The following is a 27,749-nucleotide window of genomic DNA, read 5'->3' as shown; positions in this document are numbered from 1 at the left end:
AATAAGTCCTTTACTCCCTGTACTTCCCTTGATTCTTTGGGAAGTCAGGTTTTGTGCTCTATAGAAACAAGGATGCTCTCTCTCTCTCATACTGTGGTCCTCTGGGATATTAAGGGGCAAGGTTAGTAGGGCTTGCTGATATTTCTAACAAGTACTATTTGGAAAATGCTGTGCTAATTCCTATAGCCAAATGCCTATTTTAGTGGGTGCAGTTTGGTTGTTTTCTGTATATAAGCTCTGTGTAAGAAAACACTGTAATTATGACCTTTGTATACATTTGATTTTCCCTGTTCTCCTTGCTTTTGTTCTGGGTTATATATAAGTTTGGGACTATAGATTTATATTGTTTTTTAAATGCCCTACTATATCTCTTTGGAAGGGAAATTAATTTTTTTCTCTTTACTTTCCTAAACGCCTTATAAATAGTGTGTGGTACAGAACACATATAATGGCTAGAATTATGTTGTGTAGAATCTTAGGCTACCAGACCTGAAAATTGAAATATATAAGAAAAGTCTCAAGTAAAGGATAAAGGGGAAGCGCCTACCCTAGATATTTAGATCCTGATTTTTCTTCCAGTCAATACTAACGGTCCTTAGATGAAACTCAGACTACTACAATTTGGCCCATAAGAGCAAGAAAAAGCAAACCCTTACCCTGACTAGTACATGTAGTTTGTCACAAGTCATGGTGGGACTCGACCTAAGTAACGTGTCTTCTGTTACTGTTGACATTCCACAGGCCTGACTCTTGGAATGATACTTGATAATCATTTTGCCTATCAAATATATCAGTCCAATGATTAATAGGTTTTCGGGATTAAGTGTAAAATACCAGTTTCAAGAGAAATAATTCCTTGGTATAGGAAAAATAATAAAAGAACAAATATTTCATTTAGAAGTTTACAATAAAATAAACTAAAGCCTCACAAACTATAGTCTTGCAGTTCATTTATACAAAGACACCTATCTGCAGGTCCCATCTAAAATTGGCAGAAATTTCTTGGCAACCAAGTACTTGTTATCAAACCATAAATTAAATTAAAACTGCCCAAAGGTTATAGTGAATTCATGAATTTAAAGCCCTTTTAAAAAGACACCAGTGAGTCCTTTACATGAAAAACAGATATGACCTGAAACCTTCACAGATTCCCAGCTATGTGTCTGTCTAGGTACATTATTGGAAGTTTTTAAGTGATTCCTTTTGACATTGATGATTCTGTAACTACAGGATTAAATTCATTTTATAAAGCTCTTGTGTCCAGGAGCCATCACTTTAAAGCCTCTTCACAGTCCTCGTTTCTGTCACCAGCCTGTAGTTTGGATGCAGGCTGGTCTAAGCTCACTTCCTGATGACAGACTGCACGGGTCCACATTCATGCTGTGACATTTAGTGAGCACTGCATGACTTGGACATTTCAGTGGCCTACAAATAGTCAGGTAGCTATACTTTAAAATGTTTGTGCTCGGTTTTACTTAAAAAGTATGATGTATTAAACACACACACACACTGTACTGGACTAAAAGGTGGGTTTTCATTTGCATTCTAGCTCTTACTAGCCCTACAACTTCAAGTGGACCATTCTCTCTGAGGTTCCGTTTCTCGTCTTTAAAATGGTGTGCAAATCTTTAGCCTGTTGTACAGGGTGATTGTGAAAATTCAAATAATTATATGTTAGTGTTTTAATTATCATGAACATTCTTATAAGTAAACAGTTCCATAATGTCTAAAAGCATATTGGTACATTGTTTTACCTTTCCTTAGAATCCCACCTGAACTTAGATATATATAGACAAAATAGAAATGAAGTTGTAGATAAGCCTCTAAAATCCAAAAGGGACATGCCAGCTACTATCAGGTGACCAACCACCTGAAATAATTCTTGACTTTCCCAGTCTCCCCTTGAGTATCCTTGGTTTTATTTGTAGTTAATTTTAAACAGCTAGTCCTTGAAAAGCTATTCATAGAAAAACCTCTTTTACAGCCTGTCCTTTATCCTGTTCTTCTTACCCTTCTATTTTAGACCACATTGCGCACATTATAGAGCTGATAGGCAGAATTCCAAGACGCTTTGCCCTCAGTGGGAAATATTCCCAGGACTTCTTCAATCGCAGAGGTAGTATTGTTAACATGAGATCTCATTTAGGCCCCAGGGATACAGCTTCAGGAAGCAGAGCATTCACACCAAGATTGGTTTTACTTGTCATTCAAGTCCCCCACTGGAGTGGGCACCTGGTTTTTTATGGTTTTCTGGATTCTCCATTAGATGGATAGAGTCCTTTTTTTCCCATTTAGGACAGAAAGCAAGCCTGAAATGCTTTACAATGAGGTGGTGTGCATGCTACTCTTTCTGCCAGTGTCCAGAACTATATTTGTTACTCCTGTTATGTATGTCTTTTTTTCCTCCTCTTGAAATGTTTGAAACATACAGATCACATTGCATTGATCATAGAACTCCTGGGGAAGGTGCCTCGCAAGCTCATTGTGGCGGGAAAATATTCCAAGGAATTTTTCACCAAAAAAGGTAAAATAAATGTGTTTGTTCCCAAACATTCATGGGGCAAAAGTATTTTAAAATTAAGAGGTAAGTACAGCTGGATACATGTTTTCAGCACCCACGGAAGTATGGTCCTACTATGAATGCAAGCTGTTACTTAGCAGAGGTGGTGTGGTCAAGAGCAGAAACTGGAGCCAGACCATGTGGGTTCAGGTCCCCACTGCTCCAGTTATGTGGCCATTGACACAACCTCAGCTTTCTGATTTCTAAATAGGGATAATAATAGTGTTTACAGCATATTAAATTGGTTACTACGTATATAGTATAGTACCTGGCACATGGTTGATTACTCCTACACAGCACTTCTGGAAAATGGGCAGATTTTTGCTAGCCTTTGGCCTAAGAACTGGCTCTGTCAAAGGGCAGGCAAGCATTTTAGTTTAAGCTTAAGAGCAATCTTACTTATTTGATAGCCCTTAGACACCTAGCACAGTCCCTTCAATACATCAGTCATGTGAATTAACTTTATACTTCGTGGTCTCTCAGGTTTATCACTTCTTAGTGGAGAAAACAGATAAAACTCTCACTTCAAATTTTTGACTTGATAATATATGTTATCGTATTTAACTATGTATTTCTTCTGCATTCCAAATAAAGTTTTTTTGTTGGTGGTAGTAGTGGTTTTCTTGTTTTTGTTAATCCTCACCTGAGGATATTTTTCCATTGATTTTAAGATAGAGTGGAAGGGAGAAAGGGAGGGAAGGAGAAACATCCATGTGAGAAAGACACATTGGTTGCCTCCTGCACAACCCCGACCAGGGCCGGGGATCAAACCTGCAACCAAGATACATGCCCTTGACCTGGAATCAAACCCAAGACCCTTCTGTCCGCAGGCCAACACTCTAGCCACTGAGCCAAACCGGCCAGGGCTCAAATAAAGTTTAAAAGCTGAAATGTGAAAACCTGACTTAGGAAAGACTAGAAAACTGTCTGGCCTTCCCCCCCCCCCCCTTTTTGCCATGGTTCCCTTTTTCCTTGCAACCTGTACTGTAGTGCTAAGAAAAATCATTTTCCCAGCACTGACAGCAAGCATACTCAGAAACATTCCGTTCCTCTTTTGGGCAGGAAAATGGCGAAGTGCTTCCTAAGAGTTCCTCCTTGTGTCAGACCTCTGCAGTCAGACCAATGCACTGCCAGCACCACGCAGGTAGTTAAACAGGCAGTCACTTCCCACACGAGAGGCTTCCGATAAGTGCTGTCTGAGAAAACATGTCAAAGCAACATTTACCTTAATAGCCACTGACAGTTGACATATCTTATATTGACATTCTAGGATAGTACAGTGTGGTGCAGCATCTCTGAAACTATATGGGGTTCTTCAGATAGAGCGGGAGGGAGAGGGAGAAGAAGAGAGAGAGAAAAACAGATGTGAGAGAGACACATCAACTGGTTGCCACCCACACGACCCCAACTGGGGCCAGGGACAAACTGCAACTGAGGTATGTGCCCTTAGTGGGAACCGAACCCGGGTCTCTCTGGGCGGCGGGCTGGCGCTCTAACCGCTGAGCCATCTCCGCTTTTAACCATCTCTGACATGGTTTCAGCTCCTTATTTTTATTTATTTTTTTGTTTTCTTAGCTCCTTTTTTTTTTTTCCTTTATTGATTTTAGAGAGAGATGAAGGGAGAGGGAGACAGAAACATCAATGAGAGAGAGCATCATTTGGCCGCCTCCTGCATGCCCCTCACTGGGGATTTGGCCCACAACCTGGGCATGTGCCCTGAATAGGAATTGAACTGGCAACCTCTTGGTGCATGGGTCAATGCTCAACCACTGAGCCACACCTGCCGGGTGGCTCCTTATTTTTAAAGACTGCCCATTTTGAAGCAACATTTACTATATTATCAAGCCAAAAAAAATGCAAGCAAATTGTTTTTGATGTGTGGTTATAAACTGCTTGTGAACACCATACTGAGTACATGTGGAGTACATAGACATTTAATACTCATTTTAGTAAAAATCCTTATAGCCCCACTGAACTTGACTGGGACTAAAATCCTGGAATTGTGGAGCAAACAAGTTTTCTTAAATTTTTAGGCCCTCGTGAAGAATGAAGACAGTTCTTTCCGGGGACTGCAGTAGAGAAAGGGGGTACTTTGTAGACGTAGGGTTAAATTCTGATGGTGATATTTGATTCTTATAGACTACCTGGATTCCTTCCTGGGTTTCCACAAAAGTACCTTGTCACTTGTCAATGTTGGTCAGTTTCTTTTGTACTGTTTTTACCATAGGTGACCTGAAACACATCACGAAGCTGAAACCCTGGGGCCTTTTTGAGGTTCTAGTGGAGAAATATGAGTGGTCTCAGGAAGAGGCAGCTGGCTTCACGGATTTCTTACTGCCCATGTTGGAGCTGATCCCCGAGAAGAGAGCCACTGCCGCTGACTGTCTCCGACACCCTTGGCTCAACTCCTAAGCCCCAGCCCAGCTCTGCAGCAGAGATCACACGCTGATCCTCCGCTGACCCTCCGCCCCTCCTCCCCCCTCCTCCCCGCCAAGCATTTCCCACTTCCCTTTTCAGGGTGAAGCTCTTTCTTCAAGGGTTTCTAGGTTTGGGGTTGTTGTTTTTTCCCAGACATGTTCATTTGGGTCTGCTTACTGGACCCTGTGGAGATTCCCCCCACAGCCATTGGGCATCCTAGATGAATTTGGCCTTGATTGGGCTTTACCAAAGACTAATGGACTAAAATGTGCAACAGCCTCTTGCCCTGTACCCTTGTCTTTCCATTAGGACATCCTTTAAATTATAAGCAGCCTTTTAAAAAAGAGCTATGCAGATGTATGAGCTCATCCTTTTATTCACTGACTCTAAGAGTCAATTTTCTAGTGCATATCCTATTGCCAGCATAAGGATGAGACGGGGGGAAGGGTGTTACTTCTCTGTACAGCAGAGACATTAAACTTGCTGCATCCGGGCTGCAACATCTTCCTGGATTGTTTCTGTTCTCTATGTTCACATTTTTTCCTGCGACTTTTAAGCTACTGTCTTTTTAAATGAGCTGTGTAAACACCAGATTTGGGTACCATTTTATCACTGTTCTAAACAGTCATGTTCTTATTATCCTTTAATAACAGCCTTGAAACTTCAGTCTGACTTTGATGGAAACAAAAACAACCACAGACTAGTAATTTCTTCTGAACCACAGGTGTTCTGCAAACAGTCCTTTCCTGTGTCTAACAGCAGAGTTATTTTGATTGGCTGTTTGGGGATTGGGGGGGGGGGGTCTTTTAATCCCTGGCTGGCACTTTACTCATTTCACTTGGGTTTATTGCCCCAAAACTAAAGAATTCAGGATGACTCCATAAAGGAGATCTGGACTTCAGAGAATTCCCACCTAAGAAGAAAATGTCCTAGAGTTCTTCATTCTTTTCCAAGCAATCCCCAAACCTTTATTTACAGCATTTTCTTTGCCTTGTCCAAAATGTAGCTTTGAAGCAGTTTCCTTCTGTGGCTTTGCCTTTCTCATTTTCTCAGAGGCTTCAGGTCTTAAATGAAATCCCAGGATGAAAGAACCAAGGGAAGGGGTGGGATGGCACTTTTTTTCATTATTTTGAGGGTTTGGATTTTTTTGTGGGGTTTTTGTTGTTGGTTTAGGATTAACCATTCTCTGCTGCTATTTCCTTGTATAATGTAAGTTTTTAACTGCAGTTTTGACATGATTGAGATGTACTTGAGGCTTTTTCTTTTTCAAATGAGAAAAGGCTTTGTGAATCTTACTTTAGGGTGGGTCTCTCTCAGCCTTGCCCTAGACTTCATGTTTCTCTGGTCATACTGAAAAATAAAAGGGGCATGATAGCGGCCCCAGGCGCTTGTTCAGCATGGACCAAGTGGGCCTTGGGGATTACAGCATTCCCCGGAAGCGGCCACAGGACTGAGGCACGGACACCAAGGAGGTGCGGCTTGAGGCTCTACTAGCAAATCTTCCAATGAGACGTGGGTAGCCAATTTTCTCTGTGAGAATTGGAATGTAGATTCTGTCATTTATCCACCAACAATGGCAAAGGAAAAGGTGATGCAATTATGCAATCCATTTAACTCAAACATTACCTTGAGTAACTATGGCCAGCCATTCATCGGATCCTTGATGGGGTAGTCCTGAAATCAGACATGTTCCTATAGAAAGAATTTGAAGTGAGGCTGTCTGTGCACCTATCAAAAATAAAGAATGGATTGTATCAAACAACGGCAGGGAAAATCCTTCAGCAATTCCAATACACTCTGGGTTTTCAGCGATATATATACATCTAAAGCAATAGATTAGAACTGAATTCTACACTGTGAAGTCACAACTGTGGGATTACAGAAATTCTGGTGGTGATATCAAAGTGAAATAACCAAAACTTAAATAGAAACACCCTTTTAACAGTTGACATGAAAAGAACTTTTAGTAGGAGAATCTATAGCTTCATTTTGGAACTGTTTCTCATGAATTAAGGGCTTCCCCCATCATTCAAGGAGCCAAATTAGAAGCGGTAAAAAGAGGCAGCTGTAGAATTTGATCTTCCAAGTTCCCCATGTACCTTTATTGAACTTAATCATAATACGTCAAATTGCCATGATCTCACTAAAAGATTTCTATTTGCTGTCGGTTAAAAATAAAACCCTGAATACATTTTTATTCTTTCTACTGGATGCATTGTCTGTTTTCTTTGTAAATGCAATACAATAAACAGTTTAATAACCCACGTTTCCAGAAGACTGGTGGTGGTTTACTGCCCAGGTTGGTCCGACCACGCTTCAGAGTGGAGGAAGGGAGTGGTTCCGGGTGCTTTTGATCTTGAACACAATGAAACTAGCCTGAGCACAAGCTGTTGGGGGTGGGGGGGGGGGTAGCTTTGCTTCTATCTTTGCATTGGGGTGGGCTAACTACATTTTGGAAAGTTCTAAGAAAAATTTTGTTCCCTACATCTGGCAATATTTGTCCCAAAATGTTCATGGGGTGTGTTTTCCTCAGATTACAATCGCCGTTTGTGCAAAATGCCAAAGACTTGTGAACTCCAAGGTGCTGGCATGGTGAGCACGTGTACACAAGTTTCATGCACTTGTCTGATTTACTCCTTATAAATTCGTAGAAATGGAATGGCTGGGCCAGAGAGTAAGCACATTTTTAAGGCTTTTAATTGTTGCCAAACTTATTCAGGGAACAGTTGAGTTGGACTGGTTTGCTCTGACCAAAAGTGTTTGAATAGGCCTGTTGTAATCTCGCTCATTTTGTTCCTAATATCCAGTTTGCCCAAAAAAGGGAGTGTCTTATATAAATTTTCATATTGGGTATGGTCAGAAATGTCTTCTATGGGTCTTACTGCCTATTTGTATTTTTAGGTGATTTGTCCATGTCACCCAGCTTTCTTTCGGTCTACTTCCCAATTTGATGACTTGATAAGAACTTGGTAATGCTTTTTTTTTTTTTTACTTTTTCCATCACATTCTTTTCTAGTTTTTAATTTGCTTTTCATTTTTATTTGTGATCTTTTTAGTGTTAGTCATGGAAAGTCCTTCCCCACCCTGACCTGCACACACTGCTCTGGCTAATGTGTTTTTTTTCATCATTCCCTGTTCACGACACAGTGTCCGTACTGCAGTGTTGGCCACAACGGGGCCTGTTTGTGTTTGTTGTTTGCTTGCTTCTTTTTAATATAGTTAAAATGTTTATATTGATTTTTTTAGAGAGAGGGAGGGAGAGAGAGACATCGATGCGAGGGAAACATCGATCGGCTGCCTCCTGCACAATCCCTGACTGGGTGGGGATCAAGTCCACAATCCAGGCATGTTCCCCAACCCAGAATCAGACCAGTGACGGTCCATGGAGCGATGCTCAACCAACTGAGCCACACCTGTTTCAAAAACAACCTGAAAATATTAAGTCAGGCCCTGATAGGTTTGACTCAGGAGTTAGAATATCGACCGAAGGGTCACAGGTTTAATACCCCTGGTCGTGGTGTGTGCAGGAGACAACTGATCCATGTGTCTCATACCAATGTTTTTCTCTCTCCCTTTTTTTTTTTTATCCTCACCTGAGGACATTTTTTCATTTTTGTTGAGATAGAGTGGGAAGGAGAGAGAGAGAGAAACATCGACGTGAAAGGGACACATCGAGTGGCTGCCTCCCGTGCAACCCAACCAGGGCCAAGCTGCACCCGACCGAGGTACGTGCCCTCAGCGGGAACCGAACCCGGGTCTCTCTGGACCACAGGTTCCAACCTCCAACCGCTGAGCCAAACCGACTAGACAGACCAATCCTATGGTGAAGCAACTGGCAGCAGCTTGGGTGGGCCTGAAAGTTGGGTGGGGCGGGGCCTCAGGGAGTCACCAGGGCGGGGCTACTAGTGTGAGCCAGGTTGCTGGAGTCCCAGGTATGGTGGCTGTCAGCCGCCCCAGGGCAGGGCTCACCAAAGGAACAAAGGCCTCTGACAGCACGTCTGTCCAGGAGAAAGCCCCCTCTCCAGCCCTTGCTCCAGTGCCAAACAGCTCAGTTCTTCCCTGTATGTCTCTGGCGCCCCTCGAGCTGCCTCCCCTCCAAGCTCAGAGGGAGAGAATCCGATAAGTCCGTGCGCGGGCCCTTTAAGGAGCTGCCTGGGGCTCCAGCCGCCTCAGCCTCCCTGAGCCTCAGTTCCCGCTGGTTTTTCCAGCCAGAAGTGATGGGGATTCTCTTCCTGGCACTGGAACCCTGAGCAGGGGGCCTGGTGTGGGATGGGAACCCCTCAGTCCTCAGGGAGGACCTTTCCAGCCGAGGTGTCCTCCTGATTTTTATCCGCCACACGTGGGTGTGGGACCAGCCCTTCCCCCTCCGCCCCTCCTACCAGTCTCCATGTGGCTGCTGTTTTAATCCCGTAGTTGTAGGACTGCCATTCAGCTCGATGTCAGGCGGTTTTGAATGATGGTTGTTCTGTAGATTAGTTGTAACTTTGATGTGGTTGTGGGAGGACGCGATACCGCGGTTACCTACCTGCTATCTTGACCGGAAGTCCTCGATGTGTCTTTCTCACATCAATGTTTCTCTTTCTTCCTCCCTCTCTCCCTTCCTCCCGGCTCTATCTGAAGATAAATGCAAAAATGTCCTCGGGTGAGGATAAATATATATATATATATATATATATATATATATATATATATATATATATATAATATATGGACCTTGAGTTATATTAAGAAGGTTTTTTTGTCACTGAAGTCTTGTTTAAGTCTTAAAATTGGGATTAAAAAACTAAGTGTATAATATGTATTTGTCTTTAAGTACTTACACAAATATTAGTCCACACCAAGTCCTTGTGAAGTCAAAAATAACCCAGTTTAAATATCTGAGGACATGTTAAGTGTTTAAAAGTTTTAACTAAGTAATTAAGCAAGTTTACATTGCTACCTAGTTCTGTTACCCCCTGCACTATTCCTTATAAAGGGAGGAGAGTTTTTAATATATAGATGATCAGTTTGATTTTATATTCTCCCAAGTTCACTTTTTACGTCTTTTGTCCTTAATTCAGATTTAGCATTTGTCCGTTTTAATACAGTAACAGTCCTTATCCAATTGGCAGAACTGGACTGTTACAGAAGGTGCTTTGACTGCTCACAGTTGGAGCTGTTCTTAGAGGGTCCGCTGAGATGCTGCATTGGTAGCTTTGGGTTTACCAAGTGTAGAAGGAAGTATGGCCCATGCTGGGAATTAGTGGATGCTATTATAATCCTCTCGAGGTCAGGTAACAAAAGTCAGGTGAGTTTCAAAGGTTAGGGCCCTTTTCACATCTTAAGCAACTTTACTGCAAATCAAATGTTTTCCCATCAGCAGCATGTGAGCTTACTAGGACCTAACCTTTGTTCTAGGAAAGCATTCCGGTAGGTGTACATCTCAGCAGAAAATTAAAGTAGTTCATTATGTCACCAAAAAATTAAAGTAATTATGAATGACTAAAAACCAACTTTTAAATTTCCCCAGCCCGTCCAGTGTGGCTCAGTGTTTGAGTGTCAACCCGTGTACCACGAGATCACTGATTGATTCCCGGTCAGGGCCCATGCCCAGGTTGTGGGCCAAATCCCCAGTGGGGGGCGTGCAGGAGGCAGCCAATCGATGTTCTCTCATCAATGTTTCTGTTTCTCCCTCTCCCTTCCTCTCTCTCAAATCAATAAAGAAAAAACCTTTTTTTTTTTTAAAATAAAAGGACCCCAGCCCGTGTGGCTTGGTTGGGTGTAGTCCCGTGTACCAAAGGTTGCCGATCCAATTCCTGGTCAGGGCACATGCCCCGGTTCTGGGTTTGATCCCCAGTAGGGGGCATGCAGAAGGCAGCTGACTGATGAGGTTTCTCATTTATGTTTCTCTCTCCCCCAGTCCCTCTCTCTAAAATCAATAAAACATTTAAAAAAATAAAAGGACTCTAATGATTCTTACCTTTTATTCCCATACTTATATTCCCCTTGCCTTGAATGTAGGCTGGAATTTGTCCTAACAGATTAAGGCAAATTTAACAGGATGTCACTTCCGAGATTGGGTTACAAAAGGGATATGGCTACTGTCTGTGCACCTTCTTTTGCTCATCTTGGAACCCCTGCTCTGAGAAGCACGTGCTATGTGAGTACCCTGGGGAGAGGCCCTCTGTACAGCCTCCTGTGAGAAAGGCCTGCAGACACCGCCGGGCTCAGGAGCACATCCAGCACCACTGCAGCCCTGAGAAACCTGGAGCAGACACTTGGCTGAGACTTGCCGGGTCCTAACCCACAGGAACTGAAATGGTTTTTCGGTTGGTTGGTTGGTTGGTTGGTTGGTTTAGAGAGGAAGGGAGGGAGAGATAGAAACATTGAGCTGCAACCCAGGCTGGTACCCTGACCAGGAATCAAACCAGCAGCCTTTGGTGCACGAGACGACGCCCAGCCAACAGCCACACCAGCCAGGGTGAAACTAAAATGTTTTAAAGCCACTGAGTTCTGGGTAATGTTTTATGCAGCAACAGGTAATGCAGGGATGTGAGATAATGAGAGCATTCGGGGTGTCATCCTAGTTCAGATTTCAGGTATGAAGGACTAGTCCTTCCTCTCTTGGCCATATCTGCTCAGGGCTAGTCATTGAAAAGGGGCATCTCGACCTTCCCTAAGCCCCAGCTGAAGACAGGCCAGAAGTGAATGAGGAAGGAGTAAGCAACTTGGTTTGAGGAGTGCTGGTTTTACTGGTTTTCTACATACTTTCAAAGATAAGATTGGAGGTGCCTTTTAAGAATTTAAAGGTAAAGCCATTTTAGAGAGCTGGTAAGTAGTCGCTAGGTATCAACAAAATATTACTATTATCGGAGAGGTTGAATTCTGAGTTTCCTTGAAGATAAAGCTAAAGGGGGAATGCTGGGTGGTGACTCATTTGCAGGTCCTTCCCCAGCACTGAAGCTCCCTGTGCCTGCGAGGTGTGAGCTCCTGCGGGGGGGGGGGGGGGGGGGCGAGCTCCTGCGGGGGGGGGGCGCTGCGGGGGGGTGAGCTCCTGTAGGAGGTGAGCTGGGGGTGTGAGTTTCTGCGGGAGGTGAGCTGCGGGGGAGGAGGGGGGTGAGCTCCTGCCGGTGTACCTCAAGCCCCCAGAAGCTTCTGTGAATCACCGTAGTTGCCATTTCAGGGACAAATATTTTGACAGTAGAAAGGCTTTTAGAAATTGTTTTGCCTTGTATCAAAAGTAAGATTATAGGAAAGAGATAAACAGTCCTGGCCTGTGTGGCTCCACTGGAGCATCACCCTGTGCACCAAAAGGTTGTGGGTTCAATTCCTGGTTGGGGCGCGTTGTGAGGTGGCTGATCGATGTTTCTCTCTCTTCCTCCCTCCCTCCCTCCTTCCCTCTCTCCCCCTCCCTTTCCCAATCTCTAAAATCAATAAGAAAAAATTTTTAAGAAATAAGTGAAGAAACATAGCTGAAAACTCACTAAGCTACAGAACTTATAAAATTCTGTCATTCACCAAGCCTAGCTCTGAAATAATCTTACCAGCAAAAGAAAATAAGAAGATGGTTATTTTTTAATTATGTTTTTATTGATTTTCTGGAGAGTAAGGAGGAAAGAGAAACATCATCGATGTGAGAAACACTGATCAGCTGCCTCCTGCATCCCCACCCCCACCCTGGGGAGCAAGCCTGCAACCCCGGCAGGTGCCCTGACCAGGAATCAAACCGGGACCTCTCAGTCCATGGGACAACCCTCAATCCACTGAGCCACATCAGACGGGCTGAAGATGGTCGTTCTTAAATCCCACGCTACAAGTTCCATCAGCAACACCTGGCACAGTGCTGGGCGGCTCACTCTTGCCCCACTGAGCTGGGGAAGAAGCGCTGCACAGACTGGGCCAGTGGTCAGTGTGCTGCTGAAACATCGTGCCCTGCAGCCCAGGAGTGAGAACCTCGCTGCGTCCCATGTTCCTGACTGCTGCTGGACCAGGTGATGACAGACCCACTACAGCTTTGTTCGCATTCACCCCCCACCGATGAGAGAGCAGTGCCCACGCAGAAAACACCTGTTCCTTGGGCTCGATCACTGCAGGTAAAACCCTGTTTCTCTGCACCACCCCCCGGGCAGGGAACAGCCTGAAGAACCAGCCATTGTCTTGGCATTTGCTGCAGTGAGGTATTAGCTAAATGGAGTTCCCCTGTGGAGGCTGGCAAAAGAGTCACCATTTAGGGTGCCAAATCCAAGGTGTTTTCCAAGGTGTGTCATCGATTACTATAACAAACTACTTGAACACAATGAGCAGATTTCTGAATCTGGGAGCCAGTTCCCAAGGGGTCAGCGTGGGCACTCTGAAGAGGTGTGATTTGGGTTCTAAAGGGGGAAAAATAAATTTAGTCCCAAATTTTTAGATCCTCTGTTCACCAATAGTTATTAGACTGACTTCCTGATGGATTCAGGTTCTGGTGGCCTCTTCCTCACCCTCTTCTGAGCACCAATAAGGAAACAAAATGTGAGAAAGGAGAAGCAAAGGACCCTCTGAACTTCAGCCTGCAGGGATCCAGATCATTTAGCCACCTCTTGTTCGGGCGCCCTTGAGAGCTGGTGGCTATAAAGGAGGTGTCCTCGGCTGACTGGGCTGTGGGAGACCCGATCTGGAGGCCCCTGGACATGGGCTCATCCCACCCTCTCTTTTCAGAGGGAAAAGTGATTTGTGGGTATGAAGGGATCAGAAGAGAACTTGGGTCCCCAGCCAGGAGAGAGGGACCCAGGTCTGGATATCGCTGATGCGGGTCACTGCGGTTCTGCTACAGCTGAAGGTTTTCTGCAGACAGTCGCAGCGTCCAGGAGCCCGCGGCGTCTGTCCTGCAGTGCAGCGCTTGGGGCGGAGGGCCTGCAGCAGCCAGGGACAGGAGGTGTGGCCGGAACAGGTTTTCTCGCTGAAGAATTCTAGTCCCTAATTTTCCAGTGTCGGGGAAATGGCTGACCTGTGACCTTTAAAAAACAACAAAGAATTTAAGGTGATAAAATTTGACACTTTTAAAGCCAATAAAAAGAAACAAACTTCCTCATAGATGCTCACATTTTGATTCATTTCTAAAGGCATGCAGTCTTCCTCATTAGTGTATCAGAATATTCAGTGTCCCTCAAGAAAAAAATGCATGTCTATTAAAATGTACATAAAATGTAGTGCGGGGGGGGGGGGGCAGACATAGAGGGGCAGTTACCTCTGGCTCAGTAATTCCACTCCAGAATCTATCAGAAAGGTATCTATGAGAGCAATCCACAATGGCTAATAATCGCAGTCCAGGTTAGCAATTCAGTGGCACGCCAGTGCTGTGGAGTTGGCAGCTTTCAAAAACTTTAACAATGAACTCTGGAAAAACGTGAGAAAATATCTCTAGTAGTTTGCTACTCAAAGTGCGACCGTGACTCCAGCCCCGGCACAGGAGAGCTGGTGGGAATGCCCGCCTGAGGCCCGGCTCCGAGCAAGAACCTGCGCTGAACACCAGCTCCCCGGGTGCAGCTGCGAGTCTGAGGAACACCTAAGCGGGCAGGGCAGGGGCGCGATGCCGATTTAAAATTATTTAAAAAAGTATATCTATGTGGTCACAGAGTGGAAGGTAATTTGCAAAAACCAAAATGGCTTACAGGGAGATATTCTCTCCCATCCACACAAAGTGACTGGCCTGCTGTAGGGAGCTGGTCCTGTCCTGGACTTTTCTTTTCTTCTTTTTTTAATGTGTTCCTTAATGTTCTTGTTAAATCACATTTTTGAAAACTTAAAGGACGATAAGGATATGAATATGTTGTGCTTTTTTTTTTTTCCAACCATACGTTAAAACTGGTTAATTCACGTTTTTCTTTTCTCCTCGGCTATCAGAAAGCATTGAGCTAAGTTTAATATTCAGTACAGTACTTCTATTAGCCCAGCTTTCTGGGATGTTTGTTTTCCTCTTATGACTTTTGTTTTCTATTTTATTAGGTTTTCCTAGTATATGTCTTACAAATCACTTCCAATTCTTTCTGAAACTCAGAGTCCAAATTACAGGAATGACTTCTAGAGAGGCGTTCTTGTCTGCCACACTGCACAGAAACACGAGTTTATGAAACCACCTGCCTGCTTTAAATTCTTTCTTCTCTCCCTTCTCAAGACCCAGATAAAATGGAAGAGTTCCTGTTTTCCCTCAGGGAAGAGCTCAGGTGCCAGCTGGGTCCCCTCCCCTGGGTTGTCCCCAGACGCCTCACAGGCCCCACAGTCCAGCCCCACGAGTCCTTCTGCCTGAAGATCCAGTAAGGAAGCCACAGCCCGTGCAGACGCGCGGACCACCCTCCGGGGATCACTCACTGGTCCTGCCGGCTTCAGACTTCCTCTGCAAGAAAACCAGCAAAAATGGTGCTTGTTTACAACCAAGCTTGTTTCAGGATAATCCCCATCGTGTTCCTCTTACTCATTCTCAAGAAAGCTTTGCACTTTTTGTTCATAACATTCATCAGCTTGTAATTCCATACTGCTAGGCTGTCTCCGCAGGAGACAGTGAGGTCCGGGTGAGACTTCCTCCCTCCCCACCGCCCCAGGGCCTGGAGGTGTCGGTGCAACTGAGCGCAGGAGCCGCTGCTGGCTGGGCAGGCGGACGACCTAGAAAGTGGAGATACCAGCCCTGGCTGGCTCCGCGGTTGGAGCGTGGGCCTGCGACCAATGAGTCGGGTTCAGTTCCCATCAAGGGCACGAACCTCGGTTGCGGTTGGTCCCAGTTCCACCCCGCCCTGGTTGGGGTCATACGGGAGGCAGCCAGTTGAAGTGTCTCTCACGTGGATGTTTCTCTCTCTCTCCCTCTCTTCCTCTCCCTCCCTCCCACTCTATATGAAAAAAATGGAGAAATATCCTCAGGTGAGGATTGAAAAAAAAAAAGGTGGAGCCCTGGCCGAGTTGGCTCAGTGGTTAGAGCGTCGGCCTGCTCTAACCTGAACAAAAACCGAAAAAATGTCCTCGGGTGAGGATAAAAAAAAAACAAAGGTGGAAATACTAGAAAGACAGAAAGGGGAGAGAACTAATATTAATTAATCACCTATAATATGTAGGCAATGTTAGTGTTTTATATGCACTATCTAATCCTCAGCACAATCTTATTTTTTTACTGAGATAATTCACTAATATAAATTGTACTCATTTAAAGCATACAACTTGGTGGTGGTAAGGATATTCACTAGGTTGTGTAACCATCACTGCTAATTCAACACGTTTTCATCTGAGAAACCCTGCGCCGGTTAGCAATCACTCCCAACTCCCCCTCTCCCTGGCCCGGGCAACTGCTAACATCTACTTTCTGTCTCTGAGTTTGCCCATTCTGAACATTTTATATAATGGGATCATGCAGTATGTGGTCTTTTGTGTCTGGCTTCTTTCTCTTAGCGTAATTTTTTCAAGATTCATCCACATGGTAGCAATTTTCAGTATTTCATTCCTTTTTATGGCTGAATAATATTCCATTGTATGGATATAGACACATTATTCACCCATTCATCAGTTGATGCACGTTTGGCTTGTTTCCACGTTTTTGACTATTATGCTGCTATGAACATTCATGCACAAGTTTTTACATGAACATATGTTTTCAATTTCCTTGCATGTCCACCTAGGAATGGAATTGCTGGGTCCTGTGGTAACTCTATGTTTAACCATTGAGGAACTGCTATTCTATTTTCCACAGCAAATGCAAATGTTACATTTCACTAGCAGTGTACGAGGGGTTCCAAGTTCTCACATGCTCACCAACACTTGTTCATCTTTTTATTATAGCTGTCCTAGTGGGTGTGAAATGATATCTCACTGTGGTTTTGAGTTGCATTTTCCTAATGACTAGTGATATTGAGTATCTTTCCATGTGCGTATGGCCACTTGTATATCTTCTCTGGAGAAAGAAAGGATTTGTCCATTTTGAAAATCGGGTTATTTGTGTTTTTATTGTTGAGTTGTAAGAGCTCTTAATATATTCTGGATACTAAAATTATAATTATGATTTGCAAATATTTTCTTCCAATATATGGGTTGTCTTTTCATTTTCTTGATGGTATCCTTTGAAGCACAAAAGTTTTCTATTTTGATGAAATCCAATTTATTTTATTATTTTATTTTTTTATAATCCTCACCCAAGATATGTTTCCATTTATCTTCAGATAGAGTGGGAGGGCGGGGGGAGAGAGAGAGAGAGAGAGAAACATCGATGTGAGAGAGACACAGACACATCGATTGGTTGCCTCCCTCACCACCCCAACCAGGGCCAGGGACCAAACCACAACCGAGGTACGTGCCCTTGACCAGAATCGAACCTGCAACTCTTTAGTCCGTGGGCTGACCCTCTAACCACTGAGCCAAACCGGCCAGGGCCAATTTATTTTTTTCTTTGGTTGCTTATGTATTAGGTGTCGTATGACTTTGCCTAATCCAAAGTCATAAAGATTGACATCTATGTTTTCTTTTAAGAGTTTTATAATTTTGTATCTTACAATTAAGCTTGTGACCCATTTTGAGTTAATTTTTATATATGATGTAAGGTAGGTGGTCCAACTTAATTTTTTTTTTTTTTTTGCATGTAGATACCTAGTTGTTGCAGCGTTTATTGAAAAGACCATTATCCCATTATTTCCCCCATTTAATGATGTTGGCATACTTGTTAGAAATCAGTCAGCCCTGGATGTTTGGGTTTATATCTGGACTCTCAATATTATTCCATTGAACTTTATGTCTATTCTTATTCAAGTAGAACCTTGATTACTGTAGCTTTGTAGTAAGTTGTGAAATCAAGATACGTTTATCCTCTAACTTCATTGTTCTTCAACATGGTTTTGACTATTCTTGGTCTCTTGCATTTTCATATGAATTTTAGAATCAGTTTGTCAATTTCTGCAAAAATCCACCTGGGATTTTTATAGCAATTACATCTAATCTGTAGATCAGTTTGGGGAGTATTGCCAGCTTAACTATATATGTGTGTGTGTGTGTGTGTGTGTGTGTGTGTGTATGTATGTATATATATATGTGTGTGAGTGTATGTATATATGTGTGTGTATATATGTATATATGTGTGTATGTATATATGTATATATGTGTGTGTGTGTGTATATATGTATGTGTGTGTGTGTGTATCTTTTTTTATCCTCACCTGAGGACATTTTTCCATTTTTTGTTCAGATAGAGTGGGAGGGAGAGAGAGGAAGAAACAGAGAGAAACATCAGCGTGAAAGGGACACATGGAGTGACTGCCTCCCACATGCACGACCCAACCAGGGCCGGGGACAAACTGCAACTGAAGTACGTGTCCTTAGCGGGAACCGAACCCGGGTCTCTCTGGACCGCAGGCCGATGTTCTAACCACTGAGCCAAACTGGCCAGGGCAGCTTAACAATATTAAGTTTCTGATCCATGAACATGGATGTTTTCATTTATTTAGGCTTTTAAGTTGTTTCAACAACGTTTAAAATATTTTTCATGTATAGATTTTGCATTTATTTTGTTAATTTTTCCCCTACTTTATTCTTTTGACGCTATTGTAAATGAAATTGTTTTCTTAATTTTGTTTTCAGATTTTTTCATTGTTAGTGTGTACAAACACAATAGATCTTTATATATTGCTCTTATATCCTGCAATGTTGCTGAAGTTGCATATTTGCTTTAATTGTTCTTTAGTGGGTTATTTAGGATTTTCCACATATAAAATCATGTCATATGTTAAAAAGATATTTTTACTTCTTCCTCTCCAAACTCAATTTCTCTTATTTCTTTTTCTTGACTAATTACCCTGGTTGTAAGCTCCAATACAATGTTCAATAGAAGTGAAAAGAGCAGGCATTCTTATCTTGTTCCTGAGCATAACCCCATGGAAATGAGGCTCAGATGAGGACACCGAGACCCAGAGAAGGTAAGTAACCGCTACAAAGTCACACAGCTAGTAAACAGTGGGGCCAAAACTTTAAACCCAGTTCTGACTCCAAAGCTAACACTCATTTTCCTCTGCTTCCTTAACCACCTACAGAGTAGATTGGCAACGATGCACGGGTTCAAGGCTTCATTTCTGCTTTCATTGTTTCATTTATGCCACACAATATTGGAGGGAGCAGAGCAGGGCTTTGTCCCCCTTTTACTTGAAAGAACACTGAGATCAAGTGACTCAAAAAAACTGAGATTCAAACTCAGCTCTCCTGACCCAATGTTATGCTTTGACAACAGCAACAACTGCTTCATTGAATAGTTAGATGTATTCAGGAAGGTCATGTGGGTGTTTTCTAACAGGTAATAAAAATAATAAATCCTGTAGGATAGTGAGGGGACTAACGTATGCACAGGAGAAAATCTGAAAAAAAAACAAACAAAAAACTGAAGACAAGATGCATGGGGTATGAAAGGAGAGGAAAGTGACTTGACATTTTGATTAGTAAAGAACATGTCTGCCATTTTGACTCAGCAGCTGGAGCGTCAGCCTGTGGATCAGAGAGTCCCGGGTTCGGTTCCCACTAAGGGCACATACCAAAAAAAAAAAGAACGTGTCAAAGGAACAAAACCATCTCTTTATAAGAAAGCACTTTAAAGAGGAATTATGTGAATGAAATTTTTTTCTAGCTGAAAAATCCCTTTTGAGGAAAAAAGAATATAAACGAGTAATATAAAAATGCTCTGTGTGCATGTCCAGGCAGATTTAAGGGGGCCCCTTGAGGCTGAAGCTAGACAACCTGCCTCCAGCAGCCCCGCGAGGCCTCCCTGGAAGAAAGTTGTGCAGATACCTGGGACCCCACCTCCAGCTTTTCCTCACAGGGTTGCTGTGAGGATGAACAGAACGGCCACTGAGCACCTGACATCCCTCCTGACCACAGAGGAGGCTCAGTAAACACTGCTTTCATTTCCCTTCCTTTATGGGGTCTGCAAGGACCGGGCCCTAAGCGTCCCCAGGCCCCCGGGGCTGTGGGAGTCCACTGCAGTAGAAATGTATTTCTCTCTTCTCTCCCACTTGACCCAGCTCATTCTGCTGATTTGGTTTCCCTCTCTAACCACATAGCTTAGGTTTGTGAATCTCTCTTCTACTTCCAAAGAAGGGTGAGATTCTTCCAATTACTTCCCTGTGGGGAAGTGGGCCCCGGGCTGAACCACAGAAGACCCGAGTTCTGTGCTCCTCTTCCCTGGAAGGCCTCAGGTTCTTCGCCTGGGAAGGGTCTTTGGTTACAGGGGAAAGGGAGTTGGGCTATGCCTCCTAGTTCAGGTCCAAGGGGCGCTATGAAGACAACGATGGGTAAGGAGACTGGAGAGGTCTCTGAGGTATGACAGGCCCCTCGTGGCTGTCTGCTGAGAGTAGGCATTTTGGGATTCACAGGGTGTGAGACAAGCCTTGCTCTATGACAAGGAGATGAAATGTAGGTGCTGAAAAGTTAGCCCCTCAAGATAGAGGAGAAGCCTAATGAGAGACAGGAGTCGTGGAGGAAGGGAGGCCAAAGGGGGGCTCCTGAGGGGTCCGCCCAGGCCTCCAAGGTCGGCTACAACTGACATTTATGCTTGGGGGCTGGGATTTGGACAAGAGGAAACTGAAACAGGATGGGCATCTGGAGACCCCAAGGCTACCCTGACCACCCTGGGAGCTCAGGCTACCCCCACCTGCAGCCCTGGAGCCTTCCCGTCTGTACTCCAACCTGCCTCTCTCCTTCCCCAACAAGTCATCCCCTCTGCTCCCGCTGCCCCACTGTCCACCTCGCAAACTCCCAAGGGTACTTCAAGACCCAGCTTCTGGGCCGCTTTCTAGGGGAGGCCATGCCTGGCTCCCCATACTGGATCAGGAGTCTCCCCATAGACCCTGGGAATGCAGGGAGCAGGGGGACACCCTTTACCATAGACAGCCTCTGCCCCACAGGCCTCATCGCCTGCCAGTTGCAACCTTCCACTGGCCTTTGGCCTCTGAGACAGGCTGTGTCTGATTGGACTTGGCTCCCCCCTCTTCGCCAGGGGCCAAGCCTTGGTGACTGGCAGAGAGGAAGCTGCACCTCCCTGGGGGAGGGGGAGTTACCTTGTCCATCGGCCTTGTAGTCATCAGGGAGCAGCTTGTCCTGCCGGTAGCCCAGCACGAAGGCCAGGAAGGAGAGGATGAGGGCGTCTCCGATGCTGAGGATGGCCAGCATGAAGGCCCAGCGGATGGTGCAGTGGCCCAGCGTGTACTTGCCCGTCTGCTCCCCGCACATGCGCCGCACCTCGCTTGAGTCCCAACCATCTGGGTAGACCAGGCAGCCAATCATCAGGCCTGTGGCTGGGGGGGTGGGAGGGGTCAGATGTGTCGGGCTGGGTGTGCTCATTCTGCCATCCCTCCCCCCACTACCAGTCACACGACTGTCATCTTGTCACCTCCCTTTTTGTGTTATGAGCCTTGACAGGCGCAGGGGCAGCTGCTACCATCCTTCGTGGAGAACCTGGGAGGAAACTGAGGCTCCGAGAGCTACAGCAGCTTGCCCTGGGAGCCAGCGGGCAGGGGCAGAGGCAGAGAGCCAGGCTCCGCAGCCCAGGGCGGGTTCTGCCCAGCCACCAGGTGTCCCACCAGGCTCCCCTGGCTTCCAAGCCCTCCAAAATCGGCTTCCGGCCCAGACAACCATCACTCCTGAGATGTACATTTGTTCATATTTCAACATCTCTGAAACAAGTACAGTGAGAAAGCTTCAGGCCGTAGTTTGATTAGACGTATTTTCCTTTTTACAGCACAGAACAACAGTGTGCCCCACAACTCAGGAATCTTCGATTCAACGAGTACACTCTGCTTCCTTCACAAACCTTCCATCCAGGCCACCGGATAGAAACCTTCATTTTAAGCCACTAAGATTTGGGAGTTGTTCATTACTGTGGTATTGCCATGCCCATTGTGACAGATAAAGTTGTTTTTGTGTTTTTCTCCCTGAGCACCCACCATGTGTCAGGCATGTGCACGGTGTTTTGCATTATATCATCCCGTCCTCGCAACACCCTGTTCTGGGGCTACTGTGGCCACAATATACAGATGAAGTTACCAAGAATGCCACTTGCCCTTCCCATGTTTCTAGGAGCTGGGACCACTCTCAGCCTACACCTGGCACCCATTAATATTGTTAGGGTACTGTCCCACACTGGCCCAACCACCAGTCATCAGTCCTCTTTTTTTTGTTTTGTTTTGTTAATCCTCACCCAAGGATATTTTTCCGTTTATTTTTTTAGAGTAAGAGGGAGGGAGGGAGGGGGAGAAAGAGTAACATTGATGTGAGAGAGACACATCAATTGGTTGCCTTTCACACACACCCTGACCTGGGCCGGGAATTGAACCTGCAACCCAGGCACATGCCTTGACTGGGAATCAAATCCATGACCCTTTGTTGTTCAGGCCAACACTAACCACTGAGCACCCTGCCAGAGCCATCAGTCCTCTTCCCTTTCTCCTGCTCCCTTTCTTGGTCCCAAGCTTCTTGGCAAGGTCAAGCTAACTGGTTAAGGCCTCTTCAAATAGATGCATCTCCCGGCTGCTGGCTGTGGGACACACCCCCTCCTGATCCCTCCCTCGGCTCATCTTCTCTTCCCCAGCACTGAGGAAGGGAACAAGACACCACCTTTGCTCTCCCCCAACATAAACGTTTCATGGGATGGCACCTGGCCACCTCTGCTAACAGTGTCTCCGGTTCCATGACCTAGAGGCTGGCTCAGATGGCCAGATGGCCACCGCCCCACCCAGGCCCTTCCAGGACTGCCTATTCAGCAAATGACACCTGTTGTGGGAGGCTGGGGGAGGGGCTGTGCAGAGAATGAGAAGGATGGTCGTGTGTTAGCATCCCATAACTCTGATATGCAGAACCACTTGATGAGTACACCATGGTCCATTCTAGCGGTTGTCACAAAACTGCTAAATTTTCACTTCCCTTTCTTCCTCCCCATTGCTCACCAAGGCTCGTTTCATCCCTGCTCAGTCTGTCCCTCATCACATAGAGAGACTACAGAGAAAGAGGAGATGGGGGAGGCGGGTTGGGAGGCTGCTATGAAGCCTGGCAAAAGGCCAGCGTACATGGGGCCTGGGTACAAGATTTGGAATAAAAGGTTCTGTCCCTCACTACCTGTGTGCTCAAAGACAAGTTACCCCCTAGGAGCCTTATCTGTAAAATGGAAGGAAACCCATCTCACTGCATCGTGATGAGGTTCCTCCAGGTGATATAAGTGAAAGGAATCTGCAAACCATTATGCTACATAAATTTGCAACTCGGCCTCAGTTCTCCTAGGGTCTTGGTTGCTAGCTGACCTACTATAGCTTGGCCAAGTCTTATCATCTCTCTCCGCCCTGGATACTCATCTATAGTTGGGAGGCAGGAAGCTGCAGCTCTCTGGGGTCCCCTCCAACTCTGAGAGTCTTGAGTCTATGTGTTTAGTTGCCTGGGATTCTGATTCCTGATTCACTCCCCCTGTTAATGATAACACTGCTTCTCATTCTAGCCAACCATGCCAAGTGGTTCCACTCTTGTCTGTAGTCCCCAGCACTGTCCTGAGGCACACTGTCCTGGACATCTCTCCAGTACAGATAGGCTGAGTGAAGTCCGTGGGTGGGGAGGGACCAAGGGCTGCAGGACAAGGTCTTAGTCCATCTTTTCCTGAGCTCTGGATGAGAGTAGGACCAGCTGGTCCACGGAGTCCTGCCTGGTCCAGGAGGAGGAAAAGGGGGTTTGCGAGCTCTTGCCTCTGAGCACCACAAGTAACCACCTACCCTACATAGTGTTAAAGACCCTAAACAGCACTCCCTCCATATCAGACAATGCCATTGCCACTTACTACCTCAACTATGGAATCCTATAATTAGGGAACAAGGACTTTCATTCCACAATGAAAGAGGCAACTTAAAAACAAGTTTCTATGGGAACCACATTCAGCATAACATTCTAAATCCATGACTCACCTTAAAGTCTTCCCTGAGAGCAGTTTGGGTTGGGAAGGAAGGAGTGAGGGCAAGGATCTGGGGACCCTTAGAGGACAAAGAACAAATGCCCAGAAGAGGGTGATGTGGACATCTAGAATGTGCTCGACTGGCATCACTATTTTGCCCTGCAGTTGGGTCACACTCCCACATAGCCACAATGGAAGCTTTCTTTTTTCTCCCTCCCAGAGCAGCAACAGCCTCTGGTGTAATAGCCTGGGAGTCAGGACACCTGATTCCTTCTACCAACTAGCTGTGTGCTACTGGGCAAGTCGCCTGCCCTCTCTGGGCCTCAGTTCCTCATCAGCAAGATAAGGCGGTTGGACAAGTTGGTCTCAAAGGTCATTTCCATTTCAGCCATTCTAAGGTTCTTTACTCCTCAGAAGCTTCTACAGAGCACTGAGGAGGGCCAGGCTAAAGCAGGAGAGCTGAGTAGGAGACCCAGGGCCTCCACAGAGGATGAGATGGTGCAGCTGCCCCTATGGTCTAGGGTGAGCCCCTCCTGCCCAACCACAATCCCTGCTCACCCGCTGCCAGCTGCATCCATGCGCAGATCTTGTAGACTGTGGCCGTGTTGCAGACGAAGAACAGGCTGAAGCAGATGATGGAGCCAATGATGAGGAACATGGCCAAGGCCACAAAGAACATGGCAGTCTTGAAGGCTCTTGAGGGGATGGAGGAGAAGTCCAGAGGGCCGCCCTTGCAGATGAGCTCGGAGGACAGCACATTGCCCACACAGTAGGAGAAAAGGCCGAAGTAGCCTGCTTGGGGTGTGTTGACGCTGTCCCCAATCCAGTAGGGCTGGATGAAGAGGGCCATGACCAGCACAGAGAAGCAGATGGTGAGCGTGCCCCACATCACGCCGATCGCCCTGGCGTTCCGCACATAGTTGGTATGGTAGATCTTGGCTGCCTCCTGGGCAGGCAGCAACTTCACCATGGCGAGAGCGCAGGGCCTGGGCAGGGGCCTGTGGGCTGAAGGTGTCTGTGCGGATGGAGGCCCTGAAGCGGGTCACTCCTTAGCCGGGTCTGGGGAGGAGGCTAAAGTCAGGGCACAAAGTGAGGGTTCTTCCAAGGTAGTGGAAAAAGGATTAATAGGACAAGGAAGACGACCTTGGCTTCTTCAGGGGAAGCTGGTCCAGGTGCCTGTGTCCGCTTTAGCCCGTCTGTCTCTGGTCTCCGGCCTCCTCTCAAGCCCTCGGGGGTCTCGGGCCTGCTGGCGCGGCCCTGCCCCTCCGGGTGTCCAGCCCAGGGCTCCAGAGAGCTCCGCCCCCTCGGCTCGGCCCTTCCTCCCTCCCTCCTCGGACAGCTCCGTTTCAGCACCGCGGCCAGCGCCCGGGACTCTGGGAGGAGGGGCGGGCCGGGCGGCCACGGCGTGCGGGGAGGGGCCGGCGCCGCCCGGGCAAGCTCGGGGTGCTGTCCGACCCACCCGCCGCTCTCGGGAACCGAGGCCCCTCTTTACTGTTCGGAGAGAGGACGAGAACCGGGGGGGTGGGACTGCAGCTGACACGCACGCACACACACACACACACACACACACACACACACACACTCAGTTCCCTGCCGCAAAACCGCTTTCCGAGCGCTGCCCCATCCCACCCTCCCGGGCTCCCTGATCGCCCTCCAGAACCTCCAGTCCCCAGGAGGCCAGCAAAGCCTTTTCTGATGTTATCTTCCGGTCACAGGTTTCCAGTTCCTATCCTTCAATCGGCAGTCACTAAGCCCTGTGTCGGACGATATCTTCCCTAAGCAAGAACCACAGAGATAAAAAGGGCAGGGCTCCTGCCCTAAAAACAAAACAGTGAGATATTTACCTGTAAGTATATATGCATGGTATTTAAATATATTATTTATTAATATTATGATTTTATAATGATTTATAAATACATTGTAGCCAAGCTCTTATAGGCTGATAACAGAAGCAACTACAAAATTACACGTTCCTGATGAGATTTCTCAGACCTTAACATAGCCATTGTTTGATACAATGTCTTTCTCCTCTTGTTTGTTTTTGTTGCATATTTCTTTTTCCCCTCTTTTCAAACATATAATTTCTCCTGATTTTATATATAAGTAAATTGTTAGTAGAGAACTACGGAAATTCATGAAGGGTAATAAAAAAATAGAGATAACTCATAATCCCAAAATGAGGAGCTAAGGAGAGACAAGATGATCTTTAAAAGATGGACTTTAGCCCTGGCCGGTTTGGCTCAGCGGTTAGAGTGTCAGCCTGCGCTCCTCAGAGACCCAGGTTCGGTTCCCGCTAAGGGCATGTACCTCAGTTGCAGTTTGTCCCCGGCCCTGGTTGGGTTGTGCGGGTGGCAACCACTCGATGTGTCCCTTTCACGTTGATGTTTCTCTCTCTCTCTCTCTCTCTCTCTCTCTCTCTCTCTCTCTCTCCCACTCTATCTGAACAAAATATGAAAAAATGTCCTCGGGTGAGGATTAAAAATAAATAAATAAATAAATAAATAAATAAATAAATAAATAATGGACTTTAGCCCTGACCGGTTTGGCTCAGCAGTTGGAGTGTTGACCTGCGGTCCAGAGAGACCCAGGTTCGGTTCCCGATAAGGGCGCGTACCTCGGTTGCAGTTTGTCCCCAGCCCTGGTTGGTTGTGCGGGTGGCAGCCACTCGATGAGTCCCTTTCATGTCGATGTTTCTATCTCTCTTCCTCTCTCTCCCTCCCACTCTATCTGAACAAAAAAAATGGAAAAATGTCCTCGAGTGAGGATTAAAAAATAAATAAATAAAAATTTTTAAAAAGATGGGCTTTAGCCCTTGCCAGTGTGGCTCAGTTGGATGGAGCATCATCCTGTACACCCAAGGGTGGTGGATTTGATTCCTGTCAGGCACATACCTGGGTTGCAGGTTTGATCCCCTGTTGGGGTGCCCGTGAGAAGTGGCCAATTGATGTTTCTCACATCGGTGTCTCTCTCTCTCTCTCTCTCTCTCTCTCTCTTCCTTTCCCTCTCTCTAAAAAAATCAGTGAAAACTTTCCCTGGCTGGTGTAGCTCAGTTGGTTGAGGGCCTGAAAGGTTGCCAGTTTGATTCCCAGTCAGGGCACATGCCCAAGTTGTAAGTTTGGTCCTGTTTGGAGTGTGGGGTGTGTATGGGAGGCAATGGTCGATGTTTCTCTCTCTTTCTTACTCTCCCTTTCCTCTCTCTCTAAAATTAATTTTATAAACATATTTTTAAAAGTCAATGAAAACATATCCTCACATGAGGATTTAAAAAAAAAAAAAAAAAAAGATGGACTTTTGACTTTAGACAATCTGGATTTGAGTCAGCACTTACTAGCTAATTGACCACCCATGGATTTAGTCTTCATGAGTATCAGTTTCTTCATATATAAAATGGGGATGATAATAGTTTCTATCACATAAAGGTCAGGTAAATAATATGTGTACACTGTTTAGGCCAGGATCTCATATATAAAAGTGCTCAAAAATGTTTATTTTAAAAAATTATTATTATTACCTCCAGTAACATTTTGGTGTATTTCCTCCTTCTGCACACACTGCGTTACACAGTTGGATGATAATGTATATACAAACTAGTATCCGATTTTTTCTCTCAGCATTACACCATTAATATTTTCTTATATTACTATTTTTCAAAAACATCACTTTAATGCTTATATAATAATTGTTTAATCATTTCCCCTTTAGGGAGTGTTTTTGGCAGTTTCTGTTTTTTCACTATTTTAAAAATACCTGCTTTGAACATATGTTTTCTCTTTCTCTTAAATTTCTGGTTCTATGACCAGTCTTCACCATCAGACCAGAAGTTCATCAAGGGCATGGCCTATGTCTCCACCATCAGACTGGGGGCTTCCCCAGGGTA

The 27,749-nt window shown here is 45.6% G+C and overlaps 2 protein-coding genes across 9 annotated transcripts in view; one reads left to right on the top strand and one right to left on the bottom strand.

Annotated features, from left to right (window-relative positions):
* The window catches only part of SRPK1 (SRSF protein kinase 1), a 79,018-nt gene extending 71,778 nt beyond the window's left edge, over positions 1-7,240 (top strand). The window contains exons 15-17 of one of the 6 annotated variants that reach the window (XM_036247924.1): positions 2,024-2,116; positions 2,453-2,524; positions 4,788-7,230. In XM_036247924.1, the coding sequence (XP_036103817.1) occupies positions 2,024-2,116; positions 2,453-2,524; positions 4,788-4,972 (350 nt within the window). In that variant the 3' untranslated portion in view covers positions 4,973-7,230. Of the gene's footprint in view, positions 1-2,023; positions 2,117-2,431; positions 2,525-3,622; positions 3,667-4,787 lie in introns of those variants that run through there. The other 5 variants (XM_036247928.1, XM_036247925.1, XM_036247927.1 and 2 more) reach the window with 5 other exon arrangements.
* A 5,493-nt stretch (positions 7,241-12,733) lies between these two features.
* Positions 12,734-25,164, bottom strand: LHFPL5 (LHFPL tetraspan subfamily member 5). Of its 3 annotated transcripts, XM_036248736.1 has the most exons (4): positions 24,431-25,164; positions 21,003-21,239; positions 15,305-15,329; positions 13,913-13,950 (listed from the first exon to the last, which is right to left on the bottom strand). In XM_036248736.1, the coding sequence occupies exons 1-3, from the start codon at positions 24,840-24,842 to the stop codon at positions 15,319-15,321; spliced, it is 660 nt and encodes a 219-aa protein (XP_036104629.1). In that variant the 5' UTR covers positions 24,843-25,164; the 3' UTR covers positions 13,913-13,950; positions 15,305-15,318. The 3 variants fall into 3 exon arrangements, with proteins under 3 accessions (XP_036104628.1, XP_036104630.1, XP_036104629.1); XM_036248735.1 differs by lacking the exon at positions 15,305-15,329 and having other exon boundaries at positions 12,734-13,950; XM_036248737.1 differs by lacking the exon at positions 15,305-15,329 and having other exon boundaries at positions 12,734-13,950; positions 21,003-21,203; positions 24,431-25,118.
* Between the last annotated feature and the right edge of the window lie 2,585 nt (positions 25,165-27,749).

This window comes from Molossus molossus, unplaced genomic scaffold, assembly GCF_014108415.1.
Source record: "Molossus molossus isolate mMolMol1 unplaced genomic scaffold, mMolMol1.p scaffold_m16_p_8, whole genome shotgun sequence".
NCBI lineage: Eukaryota > Metazoa > Chordata > Mammalia > Chiroptera > Molossidae > Molossus > Molossus molossus.
Note: the sequence above shows the minus strand (reverse complement) of the source record. Positions and strands in the feature narration are given on the sequence as shown.

What these genes read in the sequence shown, in the direction of transcription:
- LHFPL5 (XM_036248735.1), bottom strand. Translation starts at nt 24,842, where the DNA reads ATGGTGAAGTTGCTGCCTGCCCAGGAGGCAGCCAAGATCTACCATACC. An exon ending in ATGGATGCAGCTGGCAGCGG is followed by an intron (nt 21,240 to 24,430) that starts GTGAGCAGGGAT and finishes CCACCCCCCCAG; the next exon opens with CCACAGGCCTGATGATTGGC. An exon ending in CTACAAGGCCGATGGACAAG is followed by an intron (nt 13,951 to 21,002) that starts GTAACTCCCCCT and finishes TGTTTTTTAAAG; the next exon opens with GTCACAGGTCAGCCATTTCC.